The 24,308-nt window shown below is 43.3% G+C and overlaps 1 protein-coding gene across 3 annotated transcripts in view; it reads left to right on the top strand.

The window, feature by feature from the left end:
* The first annotated feature begins 5,224 nt into the window (after positions 1 to 5,224).
* The window catches only part of MOSPD1 (motile sperm domain containing 1), a 33,501-nt gene continuing 14,417 nt past the window's right edge, over positions 5,225 to 24,308 (top strand). The window contains exons 1-5 of one of the 3 annotated variants that reach the window (XM_073358490.1): positions 5,225 to 5,373; positions 6,257 to 6,415; positions 12,332 to 12,589; positions 12,783 to 12,858; positions 18,226 to 18,449. In XM_073358490.1, the coding sequence (XP_073214591.1) occupies positions 12,436 to 12,589; positions 12,783 to 12,858; positions 18,226 to 18,449 (454 nt within the window). In that variant the 5' untranslated portion in view covers positions 5,225 to 5,373; positions 6,257 to 6,415; positions 12,332 to 12,435. Of the gene's footprint in view, positions 5,374 to 6,256; positions 6,416 to 11,972; positions 12,066 to 12,331; positions 12,590 to 12,782; positions 12,859 to 18,225; positions 18,450 to 24,308 lie in introns of all 3 variants that reach the window. The other 2 variants (XM_073358491.1, XM_073358489.1) reach the window with 2 other exon arrangements.

Raw genomic sequence — 24,308 nt, forward strand, 5'->3', positions numbered from 1 at the left:
CCCTGTTCACATGGCAAAAACAGGCTAGTGCTTTTAGGCTGCAAAATGGCAGTCCCAGAGACATCTCCAAGATATGAGATCAGCAAGGATTTACGGGACCCAGAACTAGATACAGAAATAAAGTTTCAACCCTCACAACCTCATGAACACTGACCTGCACCCCCACAGGTCCCTTGTCTTTGCTCCCCTCTCCACTATTTTTCTTTTACCCCCCACTATTTGTAACTGATTCCCACTTGCCCAACTGATTTTCTTTCAATTTCCTTTATATCTGCTCCTAATTTTGCCATTCCCCTTTCTTTCCCTATACTTTTACTAGGTACAGGCTCCTTATACTGTCTCCATGATATTTTCAAAACACCTTCCTACTGCTGACTTCCCTCAGCAGCTACGGCAGGCATGACCAGACATGGTGCTGCATTGCACAATCCCAGTCACTGGACATTCCCAGGCCTGGGCTCCCATAAAGCATGGGACAACTGCTTTAGCTGTCCCTACTGGCACAGACCTGGCATAGATTTATTAAGTATATTGCATAACACAGCAAGAGACTGAACTGGATGTCTTATCTTTAATTTGTGCTCCCAATGGACAAAGTTTACAGAAAAAATTTTAGGAGAGAGCACTGCGACGTTTCTGTTCTCACTTCCTCATTTGACCTGCAGTCTGGGATTAATTTTCCCATGCACCAAAATGGGCAGTCACTTGATGTAGTCTTCACCAAGTACACTTCTCTTATCTTTATGGTAAACCACAAACAATTGTTGCCTGGAACAAACATTGGGAGAAAGTCAAAATTAGCCTTTATAAGGGTGTTAACTACCTCAAGTTAATTCATAGAATCATAGAATATCAGGGTTGGAAGGGACCTCAGGAGGGCATCTAGTCCAACCCCTTGCTCAAAGCAGGACCGATCCCCAATTAAATCATCCCAGCCAGGGCGTTGTCAAGCCTGACCTTAAAAACTTATAAGGAAGGAGATTCCACCACCTCCCTAAGTAACGCATTCCCTCCTAGTAAAAAAGTTTTTCCTAACATCCAACCTAAACTTCCCCCACTGCAACTTGAGACCATAACTCCTCGTTCTGTCATCTGCTACCACTGAGAACAGTCTAGACCCATCCTCTTTGGAACCCCCTTTCAGGTAGTTAAAAGCAGCTATCAAATCCCCCCTATTCTTCTCTTCTGCAGACTAAACAATCCCAGTTCCCCCAGTCTCTCCTCAGAAGTCATGTGTTCCAGGACCCTAATCATTTTTGTTGCCCTCCGCTGGACGCTTTCCAATTTTTCCAATTTTTACCCATTGAGCCCGACAATCTAGCCAGCTTTCTATCCACCTTATAGTCCACTCATCCAGCCCATACTTAAACTTTAACTTGCTTGACACTTTCCTTGACTTTCTTCTTGTTACTAACATACCTGAAGAAACCCTTCTTGTTACTCTTAACATCTCTTGCTAGCTGTCACTCCAGGTGTGATTTGGCCTTCCTGATTTCACTCCTGCATGCCCGAGCAATATTTTTATACTCTTCCCTGGTCATTTGTCCAATCTTCCACTTCTTGTAAGCTTCTTTTTTGTGTTTAAGATCAGCAAGGATTTCACTGTGAAGCCAAGCTGGTCACCTGCCATATTTACTATTCTTTCTACACGTCACGTCAGGCTGTAACCTCAATAAGGATTCTTTAAAATACAGCCAGCTCTCCTGGACTCCTTTCCCCCTCGTGTTATTCTCCCAGGGGATCCTGCCCATCAGTTCCCTGAGGGAGTCAAAGTCTGCTTTTCTGAAGTCCAGGGTCCATATTCTGCTGCTCTCCTTTCTTCCTTGTGTCAGGATCCTGAACTCGACCATTTCATGGTCATTGCCTCCTAGGTTCCCATCCACTTTTGCTTCCCCTACTAATTCTTCCTGGTTTGTGAGCAGCAGGTCAAAAAGAGCTCTGCCCTTAGTTGGTTCCTCCAGCACTTGCACCAGGAAATTGTCCTCTACACTTTCCAAAAACTTCCTGGATTGTCTGTGCACCACTGTATTGCTCTCCCAGCAGATATCAGGGTGTTTGAAGTCTCCCATGAGAACCAGGGCCTGCGATCTAGTAACTTCCGTTAGTTGCCGGAAGAAAGCCTCATCCACCTCATCCCCCTGGTCTGGTGGTCTATAGCAGACTCCTACCACCACATCACTCTTGTTGCTCACACTTCTAAACTTAATCCAGAGACTCTCAGGTTTTTCTGCAATTTCATACCAGAGCTCTGAGCAGTCATACTGCTCTCTTACATACAATGCAACTCCCCGACCTTTTCTGCCCTGCCTGTCCTTCCTGAACAGTTTATATCCATCCATGTCAGTACTCCAGTCATGTGAGTTATCCCACCAAGTCTCTGTTATTCCAGTCACATCATAATTCCTTGACTGTGGCAGGACTTCCAGTTCTCCTTGCTTGTTTCCCAGGCTTCTTGCATTTGTGTATAGGCACTTGAGATAACTTGCTGTTTGTCCTGCTTTCTTAGTGTGAGGCAGGAGCCCTACACTCTCGCGCTCTCCTGCTCGTGCTTCCTCCTGGTATCCCACGTCCCCAATCAATTAACTTAAAGTAGAAAACCCAAGCAGACATACCATTTGAATCAGTCCTCTTTCTAGGATCACATATCCAGGCTGTATTTTGCTGCTTCTTCCTCCAGAATGTCTCTAAAATCTGGCCTTTCTTCTCCATTCCCATAGGTAAACTTTTATCCAGACCCTCATCATCTCTCATCCCAACTACTCCAACTTCCTCCTTTCTGGCCTTGAAAAATCCCACTTTGTCCCATATATATCCATTCAAAATGCTACTGCAAAGATCATTTTCTTGTCTTCACTTTTAAGTCCCTTCAAAGCCTACTTGTTATCTCTTATACTATATCAAGACACTGAAGCCTGCCTCTATTCTGCAAATGATGTCAGTCTGTCTTGAATGCCCATTTATAAAATTTTCCAGCAAGCATCTTCTGCTTTCTCCTGTGCTACCCCTTATTCATGTGAGGAGCTCCCTGTAAATATCCAAAAAGCCACCAAATTGTCCTCCTTCAAATCCCTTCTTAAAACTCTCCTATACCATGGTGCCTACAAAATATTCGAAAATGGTTAGGCAGATGGGGTGCTGTGACTGCTGCTTATGTAGTCTAACTAGTATCATCTCACAGTCGTCTTGTGCCTACTTTACAGAGCATACAATTTAATTATAAGATCAGAGAGTAGCCATCTATTGTCTCTCCTTTTATTAGGCTGTAAGTTCTTTGAGGTAGGTACTAGGGTCTCTTTGTTATGTTTATACAGCATGATGGGGCTGTGGTCTTTAGGTACTACCACCCTACAAATAAAAAATGACCAGTGAAGTTAGCTGTTCCAGATTTATTTTGTGAAGTTACACTAGCTAGAATAAAGATATATAAGGAGTAAAACCCCTCATCATGCTTCAAGATGTAAGCCAGTCACTAGGGTCCAGATCCCTAATGGAAGTTAGGAGCCTAAATACCTTTGCAGAACTGGGCCTAACTGCCTGGAGTTAGCAGGAAACCTCCCGAGGAGAAAGTTACTGCACAATTGTCCAATATGTGAGGTTTTTCACTTTTCTCTGAAGCTTCAGGTATTGGCCACAGTCAGAGACAGGATATCAGACTAGACAAACTACTGGTCTCACCAAGTATGGTAATTCCTGCAACCCAATAGACTCAATACAACATCGGTAAACAAAATAACTTAGTACAAGCAAGCGTCATGGTTGGGAAGACTAGGCAGGAGATGAACACGCATTTCAAATTTGCAGCAGGTAGTCAGTGGAGCCAATTGTTATTCAGTATGTGAGGTGGCCTGGGGAACCAGAAGTTTTATCCTGAAAGAGAAATGAAAAAGAAAACGCATTCTTATAATAATCCAGGGATTTTTTTTTATAAATGAGCTGTATCAGCTTTTGAAGCATGTTCTTGACTACTGCATTAGGGATCTTCTGCTAAGACAGGTTTTCAAACAAAGAAAACATGGTACATTTGATTAGTGCATAATACAAGGGTCCTAGCTTTCCAAAAGTATTCTGAATACTTAAAAGTCTGCCAGCATAAATGTTTAACAATAATTCTTCAGCTAATTTTTAACAGACTGAACATTAAGCTGTTTTGGCTCACTTAAGTCTCTCAAAGAGAAATATTACGTATTACCAGAATATTTGCCACTATTATACTTTCACTGCATAAATTTTCAGAGATTCGGGAAAGATTTAAATTTGTGCATTAAGAATTAATGATAAACTGAAAAAGCAAATAATATGTGGTTCTAAGATTCCAATTCCTGGTGCAGACATTAGTGACTGTATGACACATAGGAGACATTTGTGAGAGGATGGGTGTTAGCACTATCATCTTGGCTAAGTTTCAGTATAATGCCTTTCTTCCTATTTTAAAATCCCCCTATAATTACAACTGGACAAAAAGTCACTTCCTGTCCTGTCCTGTCCTGAACTGTTGCATATTGTTATTGTGAAGTATTAAATGGCTGCGGTGCTCCGCATCAGAGGTGGCCGTATTTCAGTGGTCAGTAGAGGGACGGCCATGATGTAACTTCTAAAAGATTCTGGAATCCTGCTCTTTGAAAGGCCAATATAAATATAACTCATTCAACTGTTTTACTTATATTCATTGGTACTGAAAACAAACGGCAGGGTGTTCATCTGACCGCCTGGAACGAGCCGGCAGGATTAGGCGTTCGTACCGTAGTGCATAAGGGCCCAAATCAGACTCAAACGCTGGGCGTGCTGGGTACTGACACACACAGGAAGACGCGGTCCCACCAAAACCAGTTCCATTTGACAAAGCCAAAATACAACAAGGGAAGGCCACAATCCGGGGGGGGGGGGGCACAGGGACGCCCAGGGTAACTGGCAGGCACACAGGTACCTAGACTGTGTGCACCATTTGTTTCCCAGTCCCTGAGGTTAGCGTGGGACGAGGTGACATGCTGGCTGCGGCCCATTTATCACCACAGGTCTGTGACCCCCACAGAAAAGGGGTCAGCCCGGCAGGTTGACCAGACCCGGCCAGGGGCGAAGAGGCCCGCGAGGGGAGGGGGGGGGGGGGGGGGGGGGGGGAGGGGAGGGGAGGGGGCGTGTCACGAGCCCCGGCAACCGCCCGGCCCCAGCCCCGGGGCGAGGCGAACGCTCAGAGGCAGCGGCGCGAGCCGCAGGGCGCGCGCGCGGTGGGCGGGCCGTGACGTCACTCGGAGACGGCGAGTCAGCCACGATCCCGGCGGCCATAGCGACGACGCTCCCTGCAGTGTCGGGCGGGGGGGCTGACAAAGGGGCTCCGCACAGGCAGCCGGCGAGCCAGGACCCGGCGGGCCCCGAGGGGTGAGTGCGGGAGCCGGCAGGGGCTGAGGGGGGTCCGCGGCTCCCCCGGCCCCAGCAGGGGAGCTCCGGGGCAGGCTCGGGGTCCGAGGCGGCTGCGATGCCCGCTTCTGACAGGCCGGGCGGGGCGGCGGGAACCCCGGCACCCGTGAGTGGGGGCAGGGACGGGGGCTCCCGGCCCGAGGCAGCTCGGATCCGGGCCCATCGGGGGGAAGAGCCGGGCCCTGAGGCGTGTCCTATTCCCCCCGGGTTGGAGCCGGGCGTAGCCGCTCTGCCGTGGGGTGGCAGCGGCAGCGTCGGGCCTCGCTGGCGGGTGCAGAGGACCGGGACCGCTGGCAGCGCGGGGTCGGGCTCCCGCCGCTCCCCCTCCCCCCCCGACTCTTGACAGGTCCCGGCACATCAACCGTGTCCGGCCGCTGTAAACACGCTCACGTGAGCTGCGCCACGTGGTGCAGCCGCAGAGCCGCCGCGCGGGGGAGCTGCGGAGCCTGGCTGCCCCCGAGCCGGCGCAGGGACCTGCGGCCGGCCCGCCGGGAGCCGTACCCTCCCGGCCGCAGGCGCCCAGCGGGGTCCTGCGAGCAGCCGCCCAGCTGGGACCAGCCGCCACTTGCCTGGGGTGAAGGAGGAAAGGGCTGGGAGCTCACCCCAGCCTGCCCGCTCATCATGCAAGGGAGAGGGGCTTGGAAACCCTCCTCCTCAACTCGCCCTTCCGCCGTGTTCGCCCCTGCCTAGAAAATCAAAAGCTGCGAAGTAGGGCAGGGCTCGAACTGGGGTGGGGAGCATCGAGGGGCGAGCTGATTATGACATAGCTTTACTGCTCACGGCTGGAAATTATTTTGAAAAAGTTAGGGTGTGTCAATGCTTCCCCTTCTCTTTGTCTCATTAGTACATTTAGGAAAAACAGATATTTTTCCCAGCTAGCCGAACTCAAAAGTCAGTTTCCAACAGATGCTTGGATTTCTTTTTTCCTGATTTGACAGCTTTACCTGACCTGGAGAAAAACAACATTCAGTATTAACATACCCAGTTTCCATTTAAAACTATTGTAAGCACCACAAAAATAAGGAAGTTCAGATTGAGATTGATTTACATTATTGAAAATTCTGTATTACCTAACAAACAGAATGGATCAGAAACTGTGCACAAGTGTTACTTAGAATTTCCTTGTTTTTGTCTTTGTGACCTACCTAGTTTTAGCCAAGTATAATTTTTGCATTCATTATTTAAAATATCTTTCAAGGGAAAGAATTCCTGCAGAAACTTATAAAATTAGACGCGAAAAATCATGCTTCTTGTATCTCATTAATATGATGTAATAGATAATAATACAGTACTTTGAAATTATGAGATCTCAAAGCACCTTGCAAGTATTACTTGCATTTCACAGTGCCATGTGAGGTAGGTAAATAGTAGTACAACCATTTTGGCTCCTCTTCTGCAAAATATGCTTCTGAGTAGTCCCATAGATTTAAATGGGACAACATACATACTTCAGTACCTTGCTAAATTGAGGCCTTTATAGACTAACAATCCGAGGCACAGAGAGGTTAACTAATTTGCTCAAGATCACACAGTGAGTCAATGAAAGCTAGAAATAGTAGAACCTAGCTGTCTTGGCTTCTGATTCTGTCTTCTAATCACTAGATAATTCTCTCTCCCAAGTAATTACAGGAAGTTTAACATGTAGATTGTGTAGGTATATATTAAGGCCATCTAAAATTACCCTAATAAACAAAAAAAATTGATTGAGCTGTTGGAATCTCATTCTAATACTTAACTTTAACATCAAACTGTATTGGATTTCTTGACAAATCTGAAAGGACAAGAATTTCTAACTGGTCTTTTAGTCTGTAATGATTCTGAAGGGGACTGTTTCTTACTGTGTGTATATACATAATGAAAACATATCAATATCCTGATCATATTTTGGAACTTGACATACTTTGAGTATACCAATGGGGAAAACTTTTACAATATTCATTATTTAGCTTTTACAGTGATTTTCAATCTTTTTTCATTTGTGGACTTCTAAAAAATCTTGAATGGAGGTGCGGACACTTTTGAAAATCTTAGACGTAGTCTGTGGACCCCAGGGTTGAAAAACCACTGAGCTAGTAGATGATCGCTCCAGTACAATGCCTTGTACATGTTACATTGTAACAAGACTTCTTAAATCAGAGATGTGCGGTTTAAAATCTCAGAAAAGTAATGTATATACTAAGGCCTTTTTCAAGATTAGCTCATTGTTCTGAATAAATTGCTTACCCAATTTCCCCCTTTTAAAAGAAGCCATTTGTAGTCCTGAATACAGAAAAGGAGTATAGACTGTGCTCAGAAACCATGATGATTAGCTGGTTATAAGAACATGAATAGAACAGAATCTTACATTTGAAAACTTCCTGATTTTATTTTCACTTTTTTATTAAACTAAAAAGTATCCCAAAATCAAAATTCTATGCTTGGAGAAATAAGTTACATTTTAGTCCAGCTTTTCTCTGCCAAGTTAAAACCTCTTGTAAAAAGGAGTTTCTAAGGGAAATGCTGGCAAACCAGTGCTATCATGACACAAGCAGCGTACTTTTAGGTACCTTATGGAGGAAGATTCCTTTATTGACCTGAAAAGTCATCACTGTAGAGTAGCTGTCCTACTGTATAGTCTGTTGGCAAAACAGCTAATACTGCTAAGATGATATGAGCTGTGTGCATGTGGATCCCTGCACTTACAGAATCTCATTGTCATCACTGAGGCTCCATACAGGTGCAGGAGTCCACCTGTGTTGATTAGTTTGCAGGAGGCCTTAGGCCCTGATCCTGCAAAGATTTATGCCCATGCTTAGCTTTGTGTGTTGTTAATAGTCCCTTTGATTCTAATGAGCTTTCCTGTTATAGACCTCTTTTATAAAGCACTTTGAAATCTACTATGAAAAGTGCTATATAAGACGTAGGTATTATAGTTACACAGCAGACCCTTCAGTATAGACGTAGCTTATAAAAAGTGCTTTTGCTAGTATAGTTTATAGAGATTCAGCAAACATAATAAGTTATACTGGCAAAAGAACTTTTATGCTGGTATAACTATCATCATAAAGGCTTTTGCCAGTAAAGCATTGTCACAAAAATAGTCACATTCCTAGCTGATGTTGCTATGATGCAAAAGAGTCTAGTGTATGCTGTCCTTCACGTTGGTGAAAACTTACCATTTTCCATTGATACCAGTTTGAATAATAACTTTTTACCCAGCCAATAAATGACAAGTGGAAGCAACCGCATGATACATATGTATATTTAAAAAAACAAACAAAAAACATGACATTTGGAGTTGAGGTAGGATCAGGGAATCTGCAATGAATCCAATGCATGTGTTAAAATAAAAAGAAACAATAATAAAATGTAATTTTGAAGAATAAAGAATCACATTTATTGGAACTTTAGTAATCCAATAAAATATTTCAAAATATCCAAAAAAAACTTTTTGGCCTGAGGGCCACATCAGGGTTCCGAAACTGTATGGAGGGCCGGGTAGGGAAGGCTGTGCTTCAAACAGCCTGGCATCCGCCCCCTCCCACTTCCTGCCCCCTGACTGCCCCCCTCTGAACCTCTGACCCATCCAACCCCCTTACTCCTTGTCCCCTGACCGCCCCCTCCCAGGACCCGCTGCTGCGCAGTCTAGAACACCGGGGCAAGCCGGCGGCTCTCGCAGCCGCGCTGCCTGGCAGGAGCTCACAGCCGCGCTGCCCACAGCGCTGGTGGCACAGTGAGCTGAGGCTGCAGGGGAGGGACCAGGGGCTAGCCTTCCCAGCCGGGAGCTCAAGGGCCGGGAAGGACGGTCCTGCAGGCTGGATGTGGCCTGCGGGCTGTAGTTTGTCCACCTCTGTTTAAAACAATCATTAGAAAAAAATCTTTTGTGCAGTTTAGCCAAATGCATATATAGAGATTTTATATTAATGAGAGCTTTTAGTATCTTATTTCTTATGTTCTTTAATTCCTTACGGTATATTGCACTGTAATTAACTTTTCCTAGAATTCTCTCTTCTTCTATTGCCTGTAAGAAATAGTTTATTTAAAAACAGTTTTGTATTCCTGTGAGCTGGTGTCAAGGTTCCTTCCCCACTCTGAACTCTAGGGTACAGATGTGGGGACCTGCATGAAAAACCTCCTAAGCTTATCTTTACCAGTTAAGGTCAAAACTTCCCCAAGGTACAAAATATTCCACCCTTTGTCCTTGGATTGGCCGCTACCACCACCAAACTAATACTGGTTACTGGGGAAGAGCTGTTTGGACACGTCTTTCCCCCCAAAATACTTCCCAAAACCTTGCACCCCACTTCCTGGACAAGGTTTGGTAAAAAGCCTCACCAATTTGCCTAGGTGACTACAGACCCAGACCCTTGGATCTTAAGAACAATGAACAATCTTCCCAACACTTGCACCTCACCTTTCCTGGGAAATGTTGGATAAAAAGCCTCACCAATTTGCATAGGTGACCACAGACCCAAACCCTTGGATCTGAGGACAATGAAAAAGCATTCAGTTTTCTTACAAGAAGACTTTTAATAAAAATAGAAGTAAATAGAAATAAAGAAATCCCCCCTGTAAAATCAGGATGGTAGATACCTTACAGGGTAATTAGATTCCAAACATAGAGAACCCCTCTAGGCAAAACCTTAAGTTACAAAAAAGATACACAGACAGAAATAGTTATTCTATTCAGCACAGTTCTTTTCTCAGCCATTTAAAGAAATCATAATCTAACACGTACCTAGCTAGATTACTTACTAAAAGTTCTAAGACTCCATTCCTGGTCTATCCCCGGCAAAGACAGAATATAGACAGACACACAGACCCTTTGTTTCTCTCCCTCCTCCCAGCTTTTGAAAGTATCTTGTCTCCTCATTGGTCATTTTGGTCAGGTGCCAGTGAGGTTACCTTTAGCTTCTTAACCCTTTACAGGTGAGAGGAGCTTTCCCCTGGCCAGGAGGGATTTCAAAGGGGTTTACCCTTCCCTTTATATTTATGACAGCTAGCATTCTTTCAAGTTAGACCCTGATACAGTTCTTGTATGTTTGAATGAAACAGTGAATATTATTTAGCAATAGCACATTAAGATGCTCAAGTCCTACTAATTAGACTTGCTGTGCAAAATAATTGCAGAGCTTATTCATCTCTTCTGAAACAAAAAGTATTTACTAAAATTCTGAGAAGTGCACAGAATCTAAATTGCCATTTGCTGATATGTAGCCTAGTTAAAAAGTGTTCTGAAAAAAAAAATAGAACATCAATCAGGAATATCATCATCAGGGATTTGTTATCAAAAGAATATAATTAACATTCTAGTCTACTGGAAAGTAATTCTGGATTTTGAAAGGAGATACTGGAATAAGAATAGTTAGCCCTTGGGAAGGACAATATGTACCTACTCTTGGAGAATTTTAAAAAATAAATATCTTTTAAAAAGTGTTTACATACATCTTGAACCAGAACTAGATTCTGTACATCTGGTAGAGCATGGACTAGTGGTTTTAGTCCCTTTTGGATGTTTAGGTATCAAAAGCCTAAGTTTTGTGAAAATTAGCTCTCATATAAAATATTGGCACTTTGAAATTTAATGTAATGATTTAAAACAGAAAATTAGGCATTTATTTACCATCCATAGCATTGGGGCTGTGCTGTGTCTGCGCTAGGGAATTCTAGAAACAAAATTACTGCTGGTGCAACCACCAGTTAGGCTGCATATGAGTAACAGGTTTCGTCAATGCGGTGGTAAAATGCTGGAAACCACTAGGAGCCTCATCTCTGTGGGTGACAGCACAAGTGGGATTTTTTAAAATGAACATTTCCTAGTGTACACCCAGCCTAAGAGTCTCCACTCAGACTCTTGGTGTCCTCCTAGGACTATTAGCCTGTAGAAAACATAGTGAAATACTATTTTAGGCCACAATCCTGCAAAGACTTAAACACCTGCATAACATCATGCACTGTGAATAGGCTTGTTCACTACAGTGGAATTACTTAGTGCATAAAGGCAAGCATCTGTATACGTATTTGCATGATTGCGGCTTTATTTTTATCTTATAAATTACATTTGGGAGTGTGATATGAACAGGTTGTGGAGTTTTGTTTTTTGTTTTATTTGGATTGAGATTCCAGAAATGAACCTGAAAAATCTCAGGGGGGGAGATTTTGGTTACACACTAGGGAAAACAATCATTCTTAACATCAACTTAAATAATAACTACAGATTTAGCTTCAGTAAATGTGATGGAAAAATCCAAAACCTACCCTGTACTATTGAATAATGACAAATATCTTATACATCCTACTTGATTTTTAATTCACTGCCTTTACACTGAAATCTTATTATGATCAGACTTCAGAGATGCAATTAGACAAAGAATGAAGGTCTTCCTGATTCTTTTGTTCTGAATGTTTGCACTGTGACCTGGCTCATATCCAAACATGATATACATAACATATTGTACTGTACCTTGGGATGTTTCAGTTAGGCCACTGGTGTGCTGTCATGCTGACCAATATTGTCTCATTGTTTCCTTGTACCCTCCTGTCTGTCTTGATCCACCTGTTGTCTCTTGTCTTATACTCAGGTTATAGGCTCTTTGCTGCAAGGACTGTCTTTTTGTTCTGTGTTTGTAGAGCTGTTAGCACAGTGGGGTCCTGGTCCATGATTGAGGCATGAGGTACTACAGCAATACAAATGATAATACTAATGAAAGGAAGACATATTCACTTACTTTATTGCAGTTTTTAAAATGAACGAAAACAAAATGTCAAAGATGAGTAAAGTTATGTTAGCTTAAACATTTTTGAAGGCGCTTAAAATAATTATAAACAAGCTCAAAACCAAATGTTAAGTGCTGTATCTATGTATCATCTGCTGTCTGATTAGGTTCTATGGACTTGTGAAAACAAACACTATCATCATTCCATTTCCTTTCTTCTGCAGAATTGCCAAAATGCGTTGGAATTCTTAAATGACTCAAAACCAGAAATCTGTTTGGGATACAAAATCATAAGAGCAGAAGAAGCAGAAGGAAGGATTCGGTGCCAATGCAGCAACAAAAAAGACAGCCAGAGTTAGTGGAAGGAAATCTTCCTGTTTTTGTGTTTCCTACGGAGCTTATATTTTATGCAGATGACCAGTCAACACACAAACAGGTGTTGACTCTATATAACCCCTATGAGTTTGCCTTAAAATTCAAAGGTGGGTTTCTTAGGTTCAGTTTCATTTAAGGTTTCCTTTATCAGTCTACCTGTAGCTTATATAACAAACATAAGTTATGAAAATTATGGTGTTATGCAAAAATTCAGATTTGTCTTCTACCACAGTCTGTTTATTAAAATTTCTACTACTGCTGGTTTATACCATGTAACCACCAGTGTCCTTTTCATTTCAGTTCTTTGTACAACTCCAAATAAATATGTTGTTGTCGATGCTGCAGGTGCAGTGAAGCCTCAGTGTTGTGTTGATATGTAAGTAAAAATAGCTCAATTCTCCTTAACTGTTAAAGATTTGAATAACTACATCAGCTAATTGTATGTCTAAACCTCAGCTACTATTTAAAAGGCATATTTTAAACTACACTACAGAAAATGTTAACCTCTAGTCCCACTTCATCATTCACATTTTATTGAACATTAAAATATCGTAGTGCTTATGCAAGTTGCTTGGTAATTCTGAATTAGCCAGAGAAAATTAAATACTTGAATATATAAAGTGAGTTCCTGATTTAATCTGGTCGAACCTCAAAGTTATATTAATGAGCAGAAACACATTGTATGGTGCTAAACTTTATGAATTAGCAAGAAAAGTAAACAAACAATGAATCGAGGACAATGAATCACAAACTGTATGTTGTAAAATTATTTTGGTAAGTGTACAGTACTCATTTAACAAGATCATAGTTCTGGGTTCTACTGGCTCTTTCCCCCCCTTTTTTTGTAATTTATGGCAGGAGCATTGGATAGGTGCCCCTTTTTACTTGTGTAAATATGAATAAACAATAGTAGAGTGCTAATACATAGATCCTGTGGTATAGTTTTAAAAGTAAGTCTTTCTGATATGAACCACACTAGAATACTTTGCTATAAGGTTTTTTGCTAAAATGGGTGAGATTACCAGGCTTGGGTGAGAATTATTTGCAGATTGGCAAAGTGAGAATCTGTAAAATTCTAATATGAATGCTTTCCATGACCATGTAACATAGCGAGTATACTTCTGCTGTCCTGTTCAGTGAAGATACTCTTACCTACCATTTTTAAAAAAAAAAATCTCTCTTCTCCTTCCTTGACCCCAACTCACTCACAGAGAAGGGCTGATGGCCAGTTAAGTGTTACCTTTGAAATCCCCAAATGTTAAATAGGGCTTCTAGTTTTTTGCTTTAACCGTGATTTACCAGTATTGTCTTCTGTAATTCAGAGCAGAACAAATGGTAAATATTCATTTAATTCAAAATAGCATGACATGTTTCAGCTTCTGTATGTTAGCTTCATGCTGACCTACATGACTTCAAGGCTGCAGTGTGTGCTTCATGAGAATGAAGTATCCAAAATAAATAAATAAAAATAAAAAGGAAATTGGGTTTTCTGATTAAACATTTATTTACTCCAAAAAGCATTATTTATATTTTCTGGCCAATACATGCCATTAGCAAAAGACCTACTTTTAATGAACTCTTGGTTCTCTGCAAAGCAGATGACACTACTCTGTTATGAGGAGCCCATCTGGTACTGTGGCATTGGCCTCATCAGGACTGATTGGGAATTTCAACGGTGTAACCAACTAGCACTTCCCATAAAAAGCATAAGTGGGTAGGGACAGCAATATTGTTAAAAGCACAGAAATGATCAACACATACCAGTGCACAGAAAGTTTATATTACTGTAATTCAGTGACAGGTTTCAGAGTAGCAGCCGTGTTAGTCTGTATCGCAAAAAGAACAGGAGGACTTGTGGCACCTTAGAGACTAATTTCAGAGACTACAAATTTATTAGAGCATAAGCTTTCGTGGGCTACAGCCCACTTCATTGGATGCGTAGAATGGAACATATAGTAAGAAGATTATACATGCAGATAAGTTGGACGTTGCCATACAAACTGAGAGGCTAATTAGTTAAGATGAGCTATTATCAGCAGGAGGAAAAAAACTTTTGCAGTGATAATCAAGATGGCCCATTTAGACAGTTGACAAGAAGGTGTGAGGATACTTAACTTAGGAAAATAGATTCAATATGTGTAATGACCCAGCCATTACCAGTCTCTATTCAAACCCAAGTTAATGGTATTTAGTTTGCATATTAATTCAAGCTCAGCAGTTTCTCCTTGGAGTCTGTTTTTGAAGCTTTTCTGTTGCAAAATTGCCACCCTTAAATCTTTTACTGAATGGCCAGAGAGGTTGAAGTGTTCTCCTACCGGTTTTTGAATGTTATGATTCCTGATGTCAGATTTGTGTCCATTTATTCTGTTGCATAGAGACTGTCCGGTTTGGCCAGTGTACATGGCAGAGGGGCATTGCTGGCACATGATGGCATATATCACATTGGTAGATGTGCAGGGGAACGAGCCCCTGATGGCGTGGCTAATGTGATTAGGTCCTATGATTAGGTCACTTGAATAAATATGTGGACACAGTTGGCATCAGTAACTCATTCCGGTCTCTAGCTGATCTTTATGGAATTTTGATTGATTATCTTTGGGTCCATCTCAGAAAATATTAATTTCTTTAGTTAGGTCTTCAAGAATATTTTTTCAGCAGCCAATACCCGACCCCGTTTTGGCAGATAGTAGTCTCAGTATGGGTAACAGATATCAGAGTAGCAGCCGTGTTAGTCTGTATTCGCAAAAAGAAAAGGAGTACTTGTGGCACCTTAGAGACTAACAAATTTATTTAAGCATATGCTTTCGTGAGCTACAGCTCACTTCATCGGATGCATTCATTGGAAAATACAGTGGGGAGATTTATATACATAGAGAACATGAAACAATGGGTGTTACCATACACACTGTAACGAGAGTGATCACTTAAGGTGAACTATTACCAGCAGGAGAGCGGGGGGGGGGAGGGGAAGCCTTTTGTAGTGATAATCAAGGTGGGCCATTTCCAGCAGTTGACAAGCACATCTGAGGAACGGTGGGGGGGAATAAACATGGGGGAAATAGTTTTACTTTCTGTAATGACCCATCCACTCCCAGTCTCTATTCAAGCCTAAGTTAATTGTATCCAGTTTGCAAATTAATTCCAATTCAGCGGTCTCTCGTTGGAGTCTGGTTTTGAAGTTTTTTTTGTGGAAGAATTGCAACTTTTAGGTCTGTAATCGAGTGACCAAAGAGATTGAAGTGTTCTCCGACTGGTTTTTGAATGTTATAATTCTTGACGTCTGATTTGTGTCCATTTATTCTTTTACGTAGAGACTGTCCAGTTTGACCAAGGTACATGGCAGAGGGGCATTGCTGGCACATGATGGCATATATCACATTGGTAGATGTGCAGGTGAACGAGCCTCTGATAGTGTGACTCATGTGATTAGGCCCTATGATGGTGTCCCCTGAATAGATATGTGGACACAGTTGGCAACGGGCTTTGTTGCAAAGATAGGTTCCTGGGTTAGTGGTTCTGTTGTGTGGTGTGTGGTTGCTGGTGAGTATTTGCTTCAGACTGGGGGGGCTGTCTCCCAAGATCTGTGAGAGTGATGGGTTGTCCTATCCTGAAGGATAGATCCTTGATGTGTTGGAGAGGTTTTAGATGGAGGCTGAAGGTGATGGCTAGTGGCGTTCTGTTATTTTCTTTGTTGGGCCTGTCCTGTAGTAGGTCACTTCTGGGTACTCTTCTGGCTCTGTCAATCTGTTTCTTCAGTTCAGCAGGTGGGTATTGTAGTTGTAAGAATGTTTGATAGAGATCTTGTAGGTGTTTGTCTCTGTCTGAGGAGTTGGAGCAAAGCAGTTGTATTGTAGAACTTGGCTGTAGACAATAGATCGTGTGGTGTGGTCTGGATGAAAGCTGGAGGCATGTAGGTAGGCATAGTGGTCAGTAGGTTTCCAGTATAGGGTGGTGTTTATGTGACCATCGCTTATTAACACCATAGTGTCCAGGAAGTGGATCTCTTGTGTGGACTGGTCCAGGCCGAGGTTGATGGTGGGATGGAAATTGTTGAAATCATGGTGGAATTCCTCAAGGGCTTCTTTTTCCATGGGTCCAGATGATGAAGATGTCCTCAATGAAGCGCAAGTACAGCAGGGGCATTAGGGGACAAGAGCTGAGGAAGCGTTATTCTAAGTCAGCCGTAAAAATGTTGGCATACTGTGGGGCCATGCGGGTACCCATAGCAGTGCCGCTGGTTTGAAGGTATACATTCTCCGCAAATGTGAAATAGTTATGGGTAAGGACAAAGTCACAAAGTTCAGCCATCAGGTTTGCCGTGACATTATCGGGGATACTGTTCCTGACGGCTTGTAGTCCATCTTTGTGTAGAGGGCTTCTTCATCCATAGTGGCCAGGATGGTGTTTTCAGGAAGATCACCAATGGATTGTAGTATGGGTAACATTCTTGGAACTATGTTTATTGCTGTGAGGTTAGATATGAACTGTGCTGTATACATATGGCCCTTTGCCAGATAAACCAATATTCTACAGAGCTTCTAATTATGCAGTGCTCTCCAGTAAGAAACAGGAGAATGTATCTGTTTATATGGGTCTGTAGAGAAACATCTCTTTGCTTGACAGTAACTGTGTATGCTCAAACAGAAACTTTACATAACACTGTGCTTATGCTGATGCATAGAAGCATGGTACTAACAATAGAAAAGAATTTAAAGCAACACAAGAAGTCTTAACATAAAAATCAGAGGCTTGAAGCTGCGGCTCTGACATAAGCAAAAGTGCATGCCGAGTAAGGACTTAAGGCTCAAACCTTCATTGCTCAGTGATCTACTCAAGACAGAGCCCACTCTTCACCAAATGGTAGTTGACTTGCCATGGGTGAAATAAATTTACTTGATGAAACTCCATCATGGCCTAACTCATTTGCTTCTGAGGTTACGAAGAAGCTCCTATGTTCAATAAGCATATGGTTTACAGGCTGATGTATTTCAAACCTTTGTAATTCTCTGTTCCCTTTTGAAAGCCCTACTTAAATTACATGTTAATTTTAGGCATACCCAGTATTTTAATAACAAGCCTTTGTGGGTATCTTAATGTGATCACAAAATCCAGTCTCTTAAAATTCAGTCCAAAATGCAGAAATCATGGGCTTCTTTGTGCTGAAGTGATCAGTTCAATGCTGAAGTGATCAGTTTCCTGGAACAATGTTAAAATGGCACTACCCAATGCCAGTGTAGTTAGAAAGCTTTATTCATAGGAGTTTGCAACTTGCTCTGGACTGAAACTTGTCAGACTACACATTTCCTGAAGCTAACTGGCTTAAATATGGATTTTCTCTTAATATCTCTCAAAAGGTTTTTATGGTCATTCAAGTAAATAATTTGCATTTTGGAAAAAAGCGGTTACAATACCCATTATGGTGGCTAAATATTGTGGGATTTTAAAACTAGGTACACATGCATTTTCATAATTATTTATAACTACAGTGAAGACCCAAGTGAACAAACTACTGTTCATAAAAGAGAGGTACGGAAGAGATTTAGTTAAGCTTTGCTATTTATGGGTCCTGTATGAGACTTGACATGAAATACTATAGAACTGCATAATTTTGGGTGCTCAGATAGTGGTCGTGGGCATAATATAGGTATCCTGACCCAAACCCTGCAGTTGAAACCATGCAGATGAATCTCTTGAAAGGGGCTCTGCATAAAAATGTTGATATATGTATTTTTTTTATCTACAGTGTGATTCGTCACAGAGACGTTCGGGCTTGTCACTATGGTTTGATAGACAAATTCCGTCTCCAAGTGTCTGAGCAAAGCCAGAGGAAAGCATTAGGGCGAAAAGAAGTCATTGCTACACTACTTCCATCTGCAAAAGAGCAACAGCAAAAGGAAGAAGAGGAAAAAAGAATAAAAGAACATCTGGCTGAAAGTGTCTTTTTTGAGCAGACTTTGTGTCAACCAGGTAGTTAAAGTCTTACCTAGCCCTCTTCTAGATCAAACAGTTTGGTATAGCTGAAATGACTGGAAAGAGGTTAAACTATAAGAAAGAGAGTCTAAATTAACTCCATTTTTACTTTCCTGTAAGAGTACCCTGGTTATTGTTAAGAGTGGTTATGGTGCTCCAAAGCCCATGCTATTGCTGTGTTGCTTATATCCTCTTTAGTCAAATGAGAGAGCTATAAACTACCATGTGCCCCTAAAGTTACATTTGCTATCCAGAGTTTTGTTCATTTGAGTAATGGGTCTTTTAAGGGGCCAATCCTTCTACACAAGCAAATTCCCACTTACTTCAGCAGGAGATGTGGCTACAAAAGGATTGCAGGACCATGCCCTTGGAGACTAATTTGTTCTATCAAAGTGTGTCTCCAAGTGTATTTTTGTCTGTGTCAGAACTTTAATTCTCCACCTCCTGACCAGCAGCAGATACTTTCAGACACTTTCCACACATGGCACTTCTTTTGTGCCATGTTCCTTTACCTCTGAAATGTACAGAAAAGTGGAGTTACAAATATCTGCTATGCACATGCAGTAGTATAGAGAGTAGCTGATGTACCAACAGCTATGGCTGAAGCATGAGCTCTTGCAAATTAGGGGTGGCAGGGTGAGAAGGCTTAACTCCTTAATTGTTTTGTCTTCTAAAACAAAATTCTAATCTTTACTTGCCTGGCTGAAAATGCACCTTCCTCCCCACCACCCCCAATCTCTCTGACAGCTTAATTCCAGAAAAGGCAAGGAGTGGGATTCACAAGGGGGACTTAAGTGCTGAAAGTGGCAATTAGGCACCTCAGTCCAACATTTAGGCACCACTGGCTTGCACAAAAGCCCTGCACAGCTGCCACCTAACCCTATAGAGGTGCCTAGAATCCAATGGCTCCTATGTTTCCACCATTAAAGTACTGACACTGCCCAACAGCTGAGTGCCTAATTCACCTAAGTCCCAGCAGGATTCACAAAATAGGCATTCCCCTGCCTCTCTTGCCTTCAGGGTCCAATCTGGTAGGTGTGCTTAGGGTAGTGGTTCTCAACCAGGGGTACACGTACCCCTGGGGGCATGCAGAGCTCTTCCAGGGGGTACATCTAGATATTTGCCTAGTTTTACAACAGAATACATAAAAAGCACTAGCGAAGACAGTACAAACCAAACAAATTTCATACAGACAAAATGAGACAGTAAGCAATTTTTCAGTAACAGTGTGCTGTGACACTTTTGTATTTTGATGTCTGATTTTGTAAGCAAGTAGTTTTAAGTCAGGTGAAACTTGGGGTACACAATACAAATCAGACTCCTAAAAGGGGTCTAGTAGTCTGGAAAGGTTGGGAACCACTGGCTTAGGGCATGTCTAAACCCACACAAAATGGTGAGGGCAGTGTCCCCCTTATGACCTTTATCCCAGGGGTTAGAGCACGCAGGGTGTGGGAGACCTGGATTCAAGTTCTCCCCGCATATGGAGCAGGGATTTGAACTTAGGTCTCCCACTTTCCAAGAGAATTCCCTAGTCACTCTGCTGTGGAGCAGATCTCTCCTATTGAAGCTGCCCACTTTGTATAAATAATTAACTATACAAAGTCCCACTTGTGAATCCCACCCTAGGTAACTTTGCATAGAATTATAGAAGAGTAGGACTGGAAGGGACCTCAACAGGTCATCTAGTCCAGTCCCCTGCACTCATGGTAGGACTAAATATTATCTAGACCATTCCTGACAGGTGTTTGTCTAACCTGCTCTTAAAAATCTCCAGTGATGGAGATTCTACAACCTCCCTTGGCAATTGGTTCCAGGGCTTAACTTCTCTGACAGGAAGTTTTTCCTAATGTCCAACCTAAACCTCTCTTGTTTCAATTTAAGCCCATTGCTTCTCGTCCTATCTTCCAAGGTTAACGAGAACAATTTTTCACCCTCCTTCTTGCAACAACCTTTTTTGTGCTTGAAAACTATTGTCATGTCTCTCCTCTTCTCCAGACTAAACAAACCCAATTTTTTCAATCTTCTTTATACTTCATGTTTTCTAGACCTTTAATAATTTTTGTTGCTCTCCTCTGGATGTTCTCCAGTTTGCATCACATTTCAGGAAAGATGTGTGCATGAGAGAATTCCTCTTGCTAAAACAAAATAGTGACCAACTGTCTCTACATAATGTAAGTCCCAGATTGGCAGGGGAGTTGTGTTCTTCAGTTGAATGTATCTTGGAACAGTTTTAAAAAAAGATATTGTAACCATGAGTATTCCCACTTGATAGTGTAAAAAAAAATAACAGGTTTAGGGTCTGATCCCAAAACCCAGTGGTGAGTTTCCATTGACTTCAATGGGATTTGAATCAGACACATACATGATCTCTTATGCCTCTGGTTTTAAATCAACCACTAATTGATGGAGATTGGGAAGAAACTTTGCTGTGGTCACGCTATTTCATTACGGGGTTCCTTGTACCTTCCTCTGAAGCATCTGGTACAGGCCACTGTTTGAAACAGAATATTAGATTATATGGACCAGTGAGCTGATGCAATATGGCATGCCGGTGCATAAGAATTTAGTTTGTTACCATAATATGTTTGCTGACAAGAATGGAGCAGACAGAGCAGAGGAACAGTATAACGAGTATACAGACATGCAAACTAAGAACATCTGATTGGTAGGGTTAAAATGGGACCAGCATTGCTGGCATCCCTCTCAGAACTGCAAAATCAATTTTGAAAACAGGAGCCATTTTCATGTATGCTTTGAATTCATACTTCAAAAAACTAGGTATAAAACTTGGCTAAATGCTAATGGCTCTAAAGATTCTGTGGGAAGATCTTTCAGACTCCAACATATCAGTAACTCTCTTTTAAAAAAATGGGGGGGCAGTAATACTAAGTGTTTCTAGAGCCTTTGAACAGTTACCTACTGTACTACAACCAGTAAGGTGTGCTAAGAATGGGGTTCTATCCTTGTCTGCGTTCTCTTTTGGCAACATTGGACCTTGTGTGTTATTAGAAAATGGGCTCTAGTGGCTGAATCACTGTCCCCTACTGGGTTAGTGGTGTTCTATAGCCGTAGTGCAGGTGCAGCTCCATCATGGAAGGAAGACAGTGCTGGGATTTTAGTTTAAAATCCAAACCTTTTATGCAGGGGAGGGGCCTCTTCTACCCTGAGCACTGAAAAGGGACAGTTGTCAGGGATCCTACCCATTTAGGGTTGGGGGGCAGAGATGGGGACGTGCCAATTCTACTTTTCTCCCTTGATTGCAATTGAGAAGGGGGGAACTTTTTGGCCTAAGGGAGCCTGCTGCCTATCCCTGGCTGAGCTCTGTTTTGGAGCTGTAAATAAAGGGAGATTTCTTCAGGCTGTGCAGCATCTTTAAATATTCTTCCCTTGCTGACTGTCAGCCATGGAAGATCCTGTGCCCTAATAAGCCAGGGAATAGAGTCAGTGTGCTTGGCACATCCCCAAGCATTGCTGAAACATCCCATTGCCAGGTCGATAGTAATTAGCTGTCAGACTGCACCGCTGGAGAAGGGATGGACCTGGGCAGCTCTGTGAAGCCACATTCCAAGTGTCTGCCTCAGACCAGGGAGCAGCCATCCCAGCTGCAGAACAGGGGGTGCTCGGGGAGTTTTTGCCCTTAGGTACTGTGACGGGGCAAGGCCAGATGGCTATAGAAAAGTAGTGGGAGATAGATATATTTGGTCCAGACTAAACAAATCCCTGGTGCCAGGTTAAGTGAAATATAAGCTGCTCCAGGTCAATTAAGACACCTGGGGCCAATTAAGAACTTTCCAGAAGGCAGGGAGAAGGCTAGGTTGATTGGGACACCTGAAGCCAATCAGGGGCTGGCTGAAACTAGTTAAAAGCCTCCCAGGCAGTCAGGTGGGGGTGCATGTCAGGAGCCGTGGAAGGAAGTTGCGCTGTTGGAGAGGCTGAGTAGTACACACCATATCAGGCACAAGGAAGGAGGCCCTGAGGTAAGGGTGAAGTGGAGCTTGAGGAAGTGAGGGCTGCTGTGGGGGAAGTAGCCCAGGGAATTGTACATGTCATGTTTCTAAAAGGTCAGCTACCATAGCTGATACTATTAGGGTCCCTGGGCTGGAGCCTGGAGTAGAGGATGGGCCTGGGCTCCCCCCCCCCAACCTTTGCCCCCTGATTAATCACTGAGACTGGGAGACAACAGAGACTGTGCAAGGAAGGATAGCTTCTCCTCACCTCCCTTGCTGGCTTATGATGAAAGTGGCTCAGTAGACTGTGACCCTTGTCTCTAGAGAGAGAAGGGTTATGTGGAGGGTCACAGTGAGCCTCTGAGGCTAGCGGGATCCACGGAGGCAAGGACAGAGCTTTGTCCCAACTGGTGTTAGAAGTGGGATTTCATTCACAGCATGGCAGAAGAGGTTTAAAAAAAAAAAAAGTGCACTAGGGTTTTGGATTTTGTTTTGTTTTTGTTTGTTTGCTTTGTACCACAATGGAGGAGGTGATCAGAGCTCTGGTACAAGCCATGGCAGCCCAGCAGGAGGCCACCCGGGTTCAGGCAATGGCACAACAGGAGTCTATGCGGCTACAGCAGGAAACCAATCAATTATTGATGAGCCAGGCGACCCAAGACTGTGTCCTCTTGAGAGAGGTGGTGGACCAGCTGAAGATCCTCACCACCCAGGCCCGGGGGTCCGACGGGATGCGAACCCTGAGGGCCAGTGGTCGTCTTCCAAAGATGACGTCAGGAGATGACGTAGAGGCATATCTCCTCTCATGCAAAAGAACTGCTCAGCATGAAGTGTGGCCCCAGGAGCAGTGGGCCAGCATTGTCGCCCCTTTTTTGTGTGGAGAGGCCCAGAAGGCCTACTTTGACTTGCCTGCCACGGATGCCACTGACTATACCCATCTGAAGGCAGAGATCCTAGCACGATCAGGGGTAACGGCAGCGATAAGGGCCCAGAGGTTCCATGGGAAATACCAGGAGAACAAACCCCTGAGGTCCCAGCTATTCGACCTCATACACCTCGCACAGAAGTGGTTACAGCCCGTGGTGTGCAGGCCGGAAGAGATTTTGGAGACCCTGGTCATTGAGCATTACATGCGGGGACTGCTGCCAGATCTCCGCAAATGGGTAGGCCAGAACAATCCATCCACGTATGACGAGATGATCACACTGGTAGAAAGACGGATGACAGCCAGGAAACTGACCCGACTACACAAGGAAGGCTCCTTTCGAAGCAAGCACCCTACCGCAACCCTGGAAGGTTGGGCAGCCAAACCCCTGGGGAGTCCTAGGTGGAAGAAGGGGGGGGGCTGAAAACCAATGGGGGCCCCAGAAGGAAGGGATTGGCCTGAGTGGGGGGAACCCTGGGACTCAACCCCCTAACCCCCGGGATAGGGGAGTGATTAAAAGAAATTACAGATGTTATGCATGTGGGGAGTGGGGACACGTAGCAGCACAGTGTACCAGCACCGAGGAGCCTATGCAATGAAACTTGGGGGATTGGGAGGTCCCATGCTCCCTTATCCACCTCACGGGGGTCGCATTAGCCCCGCATAATTACACCAGGCCAGTGAGGATAAATGGAGCAGAGACTACAGTGCTTGTGAACTCTGGGAGTGCTATCACCCTCATATCGGGTAAGCTGGTAAAAAATAGTCAGCTACTACAAGCCAAACGCGTAGCAGTGACATGCGCACATGGGGCCGTGAGCCATGACCCCACCATCCCAGTGGAGATAGAGGTTAAGGGAAACCCCATTGAGATGACCGTAGGTGTAGTTCCTAAACTTCCATATCCTGTAGTCATTGGGAGGGACTATCTAGGGTTTGATATTTTACTCCCCTGGAGAGGCTGGAGGGAGGTGGGGACCCTGA

Source organism: Lepidochelys kempii, chromosome 9 (assembly GCF_965140285.1).
Source record: "Lepidochelys kempii isolate rLepKem1 chromosome 9, rLepKem1.hap1, whole genome shotgun sequence".
Classification (NCBI taxonomy): Eukaryota; Metazoa; Chordata; order Testudines; family Cheloniidae; genus Lepidochelys; species Lepidochelys kempii.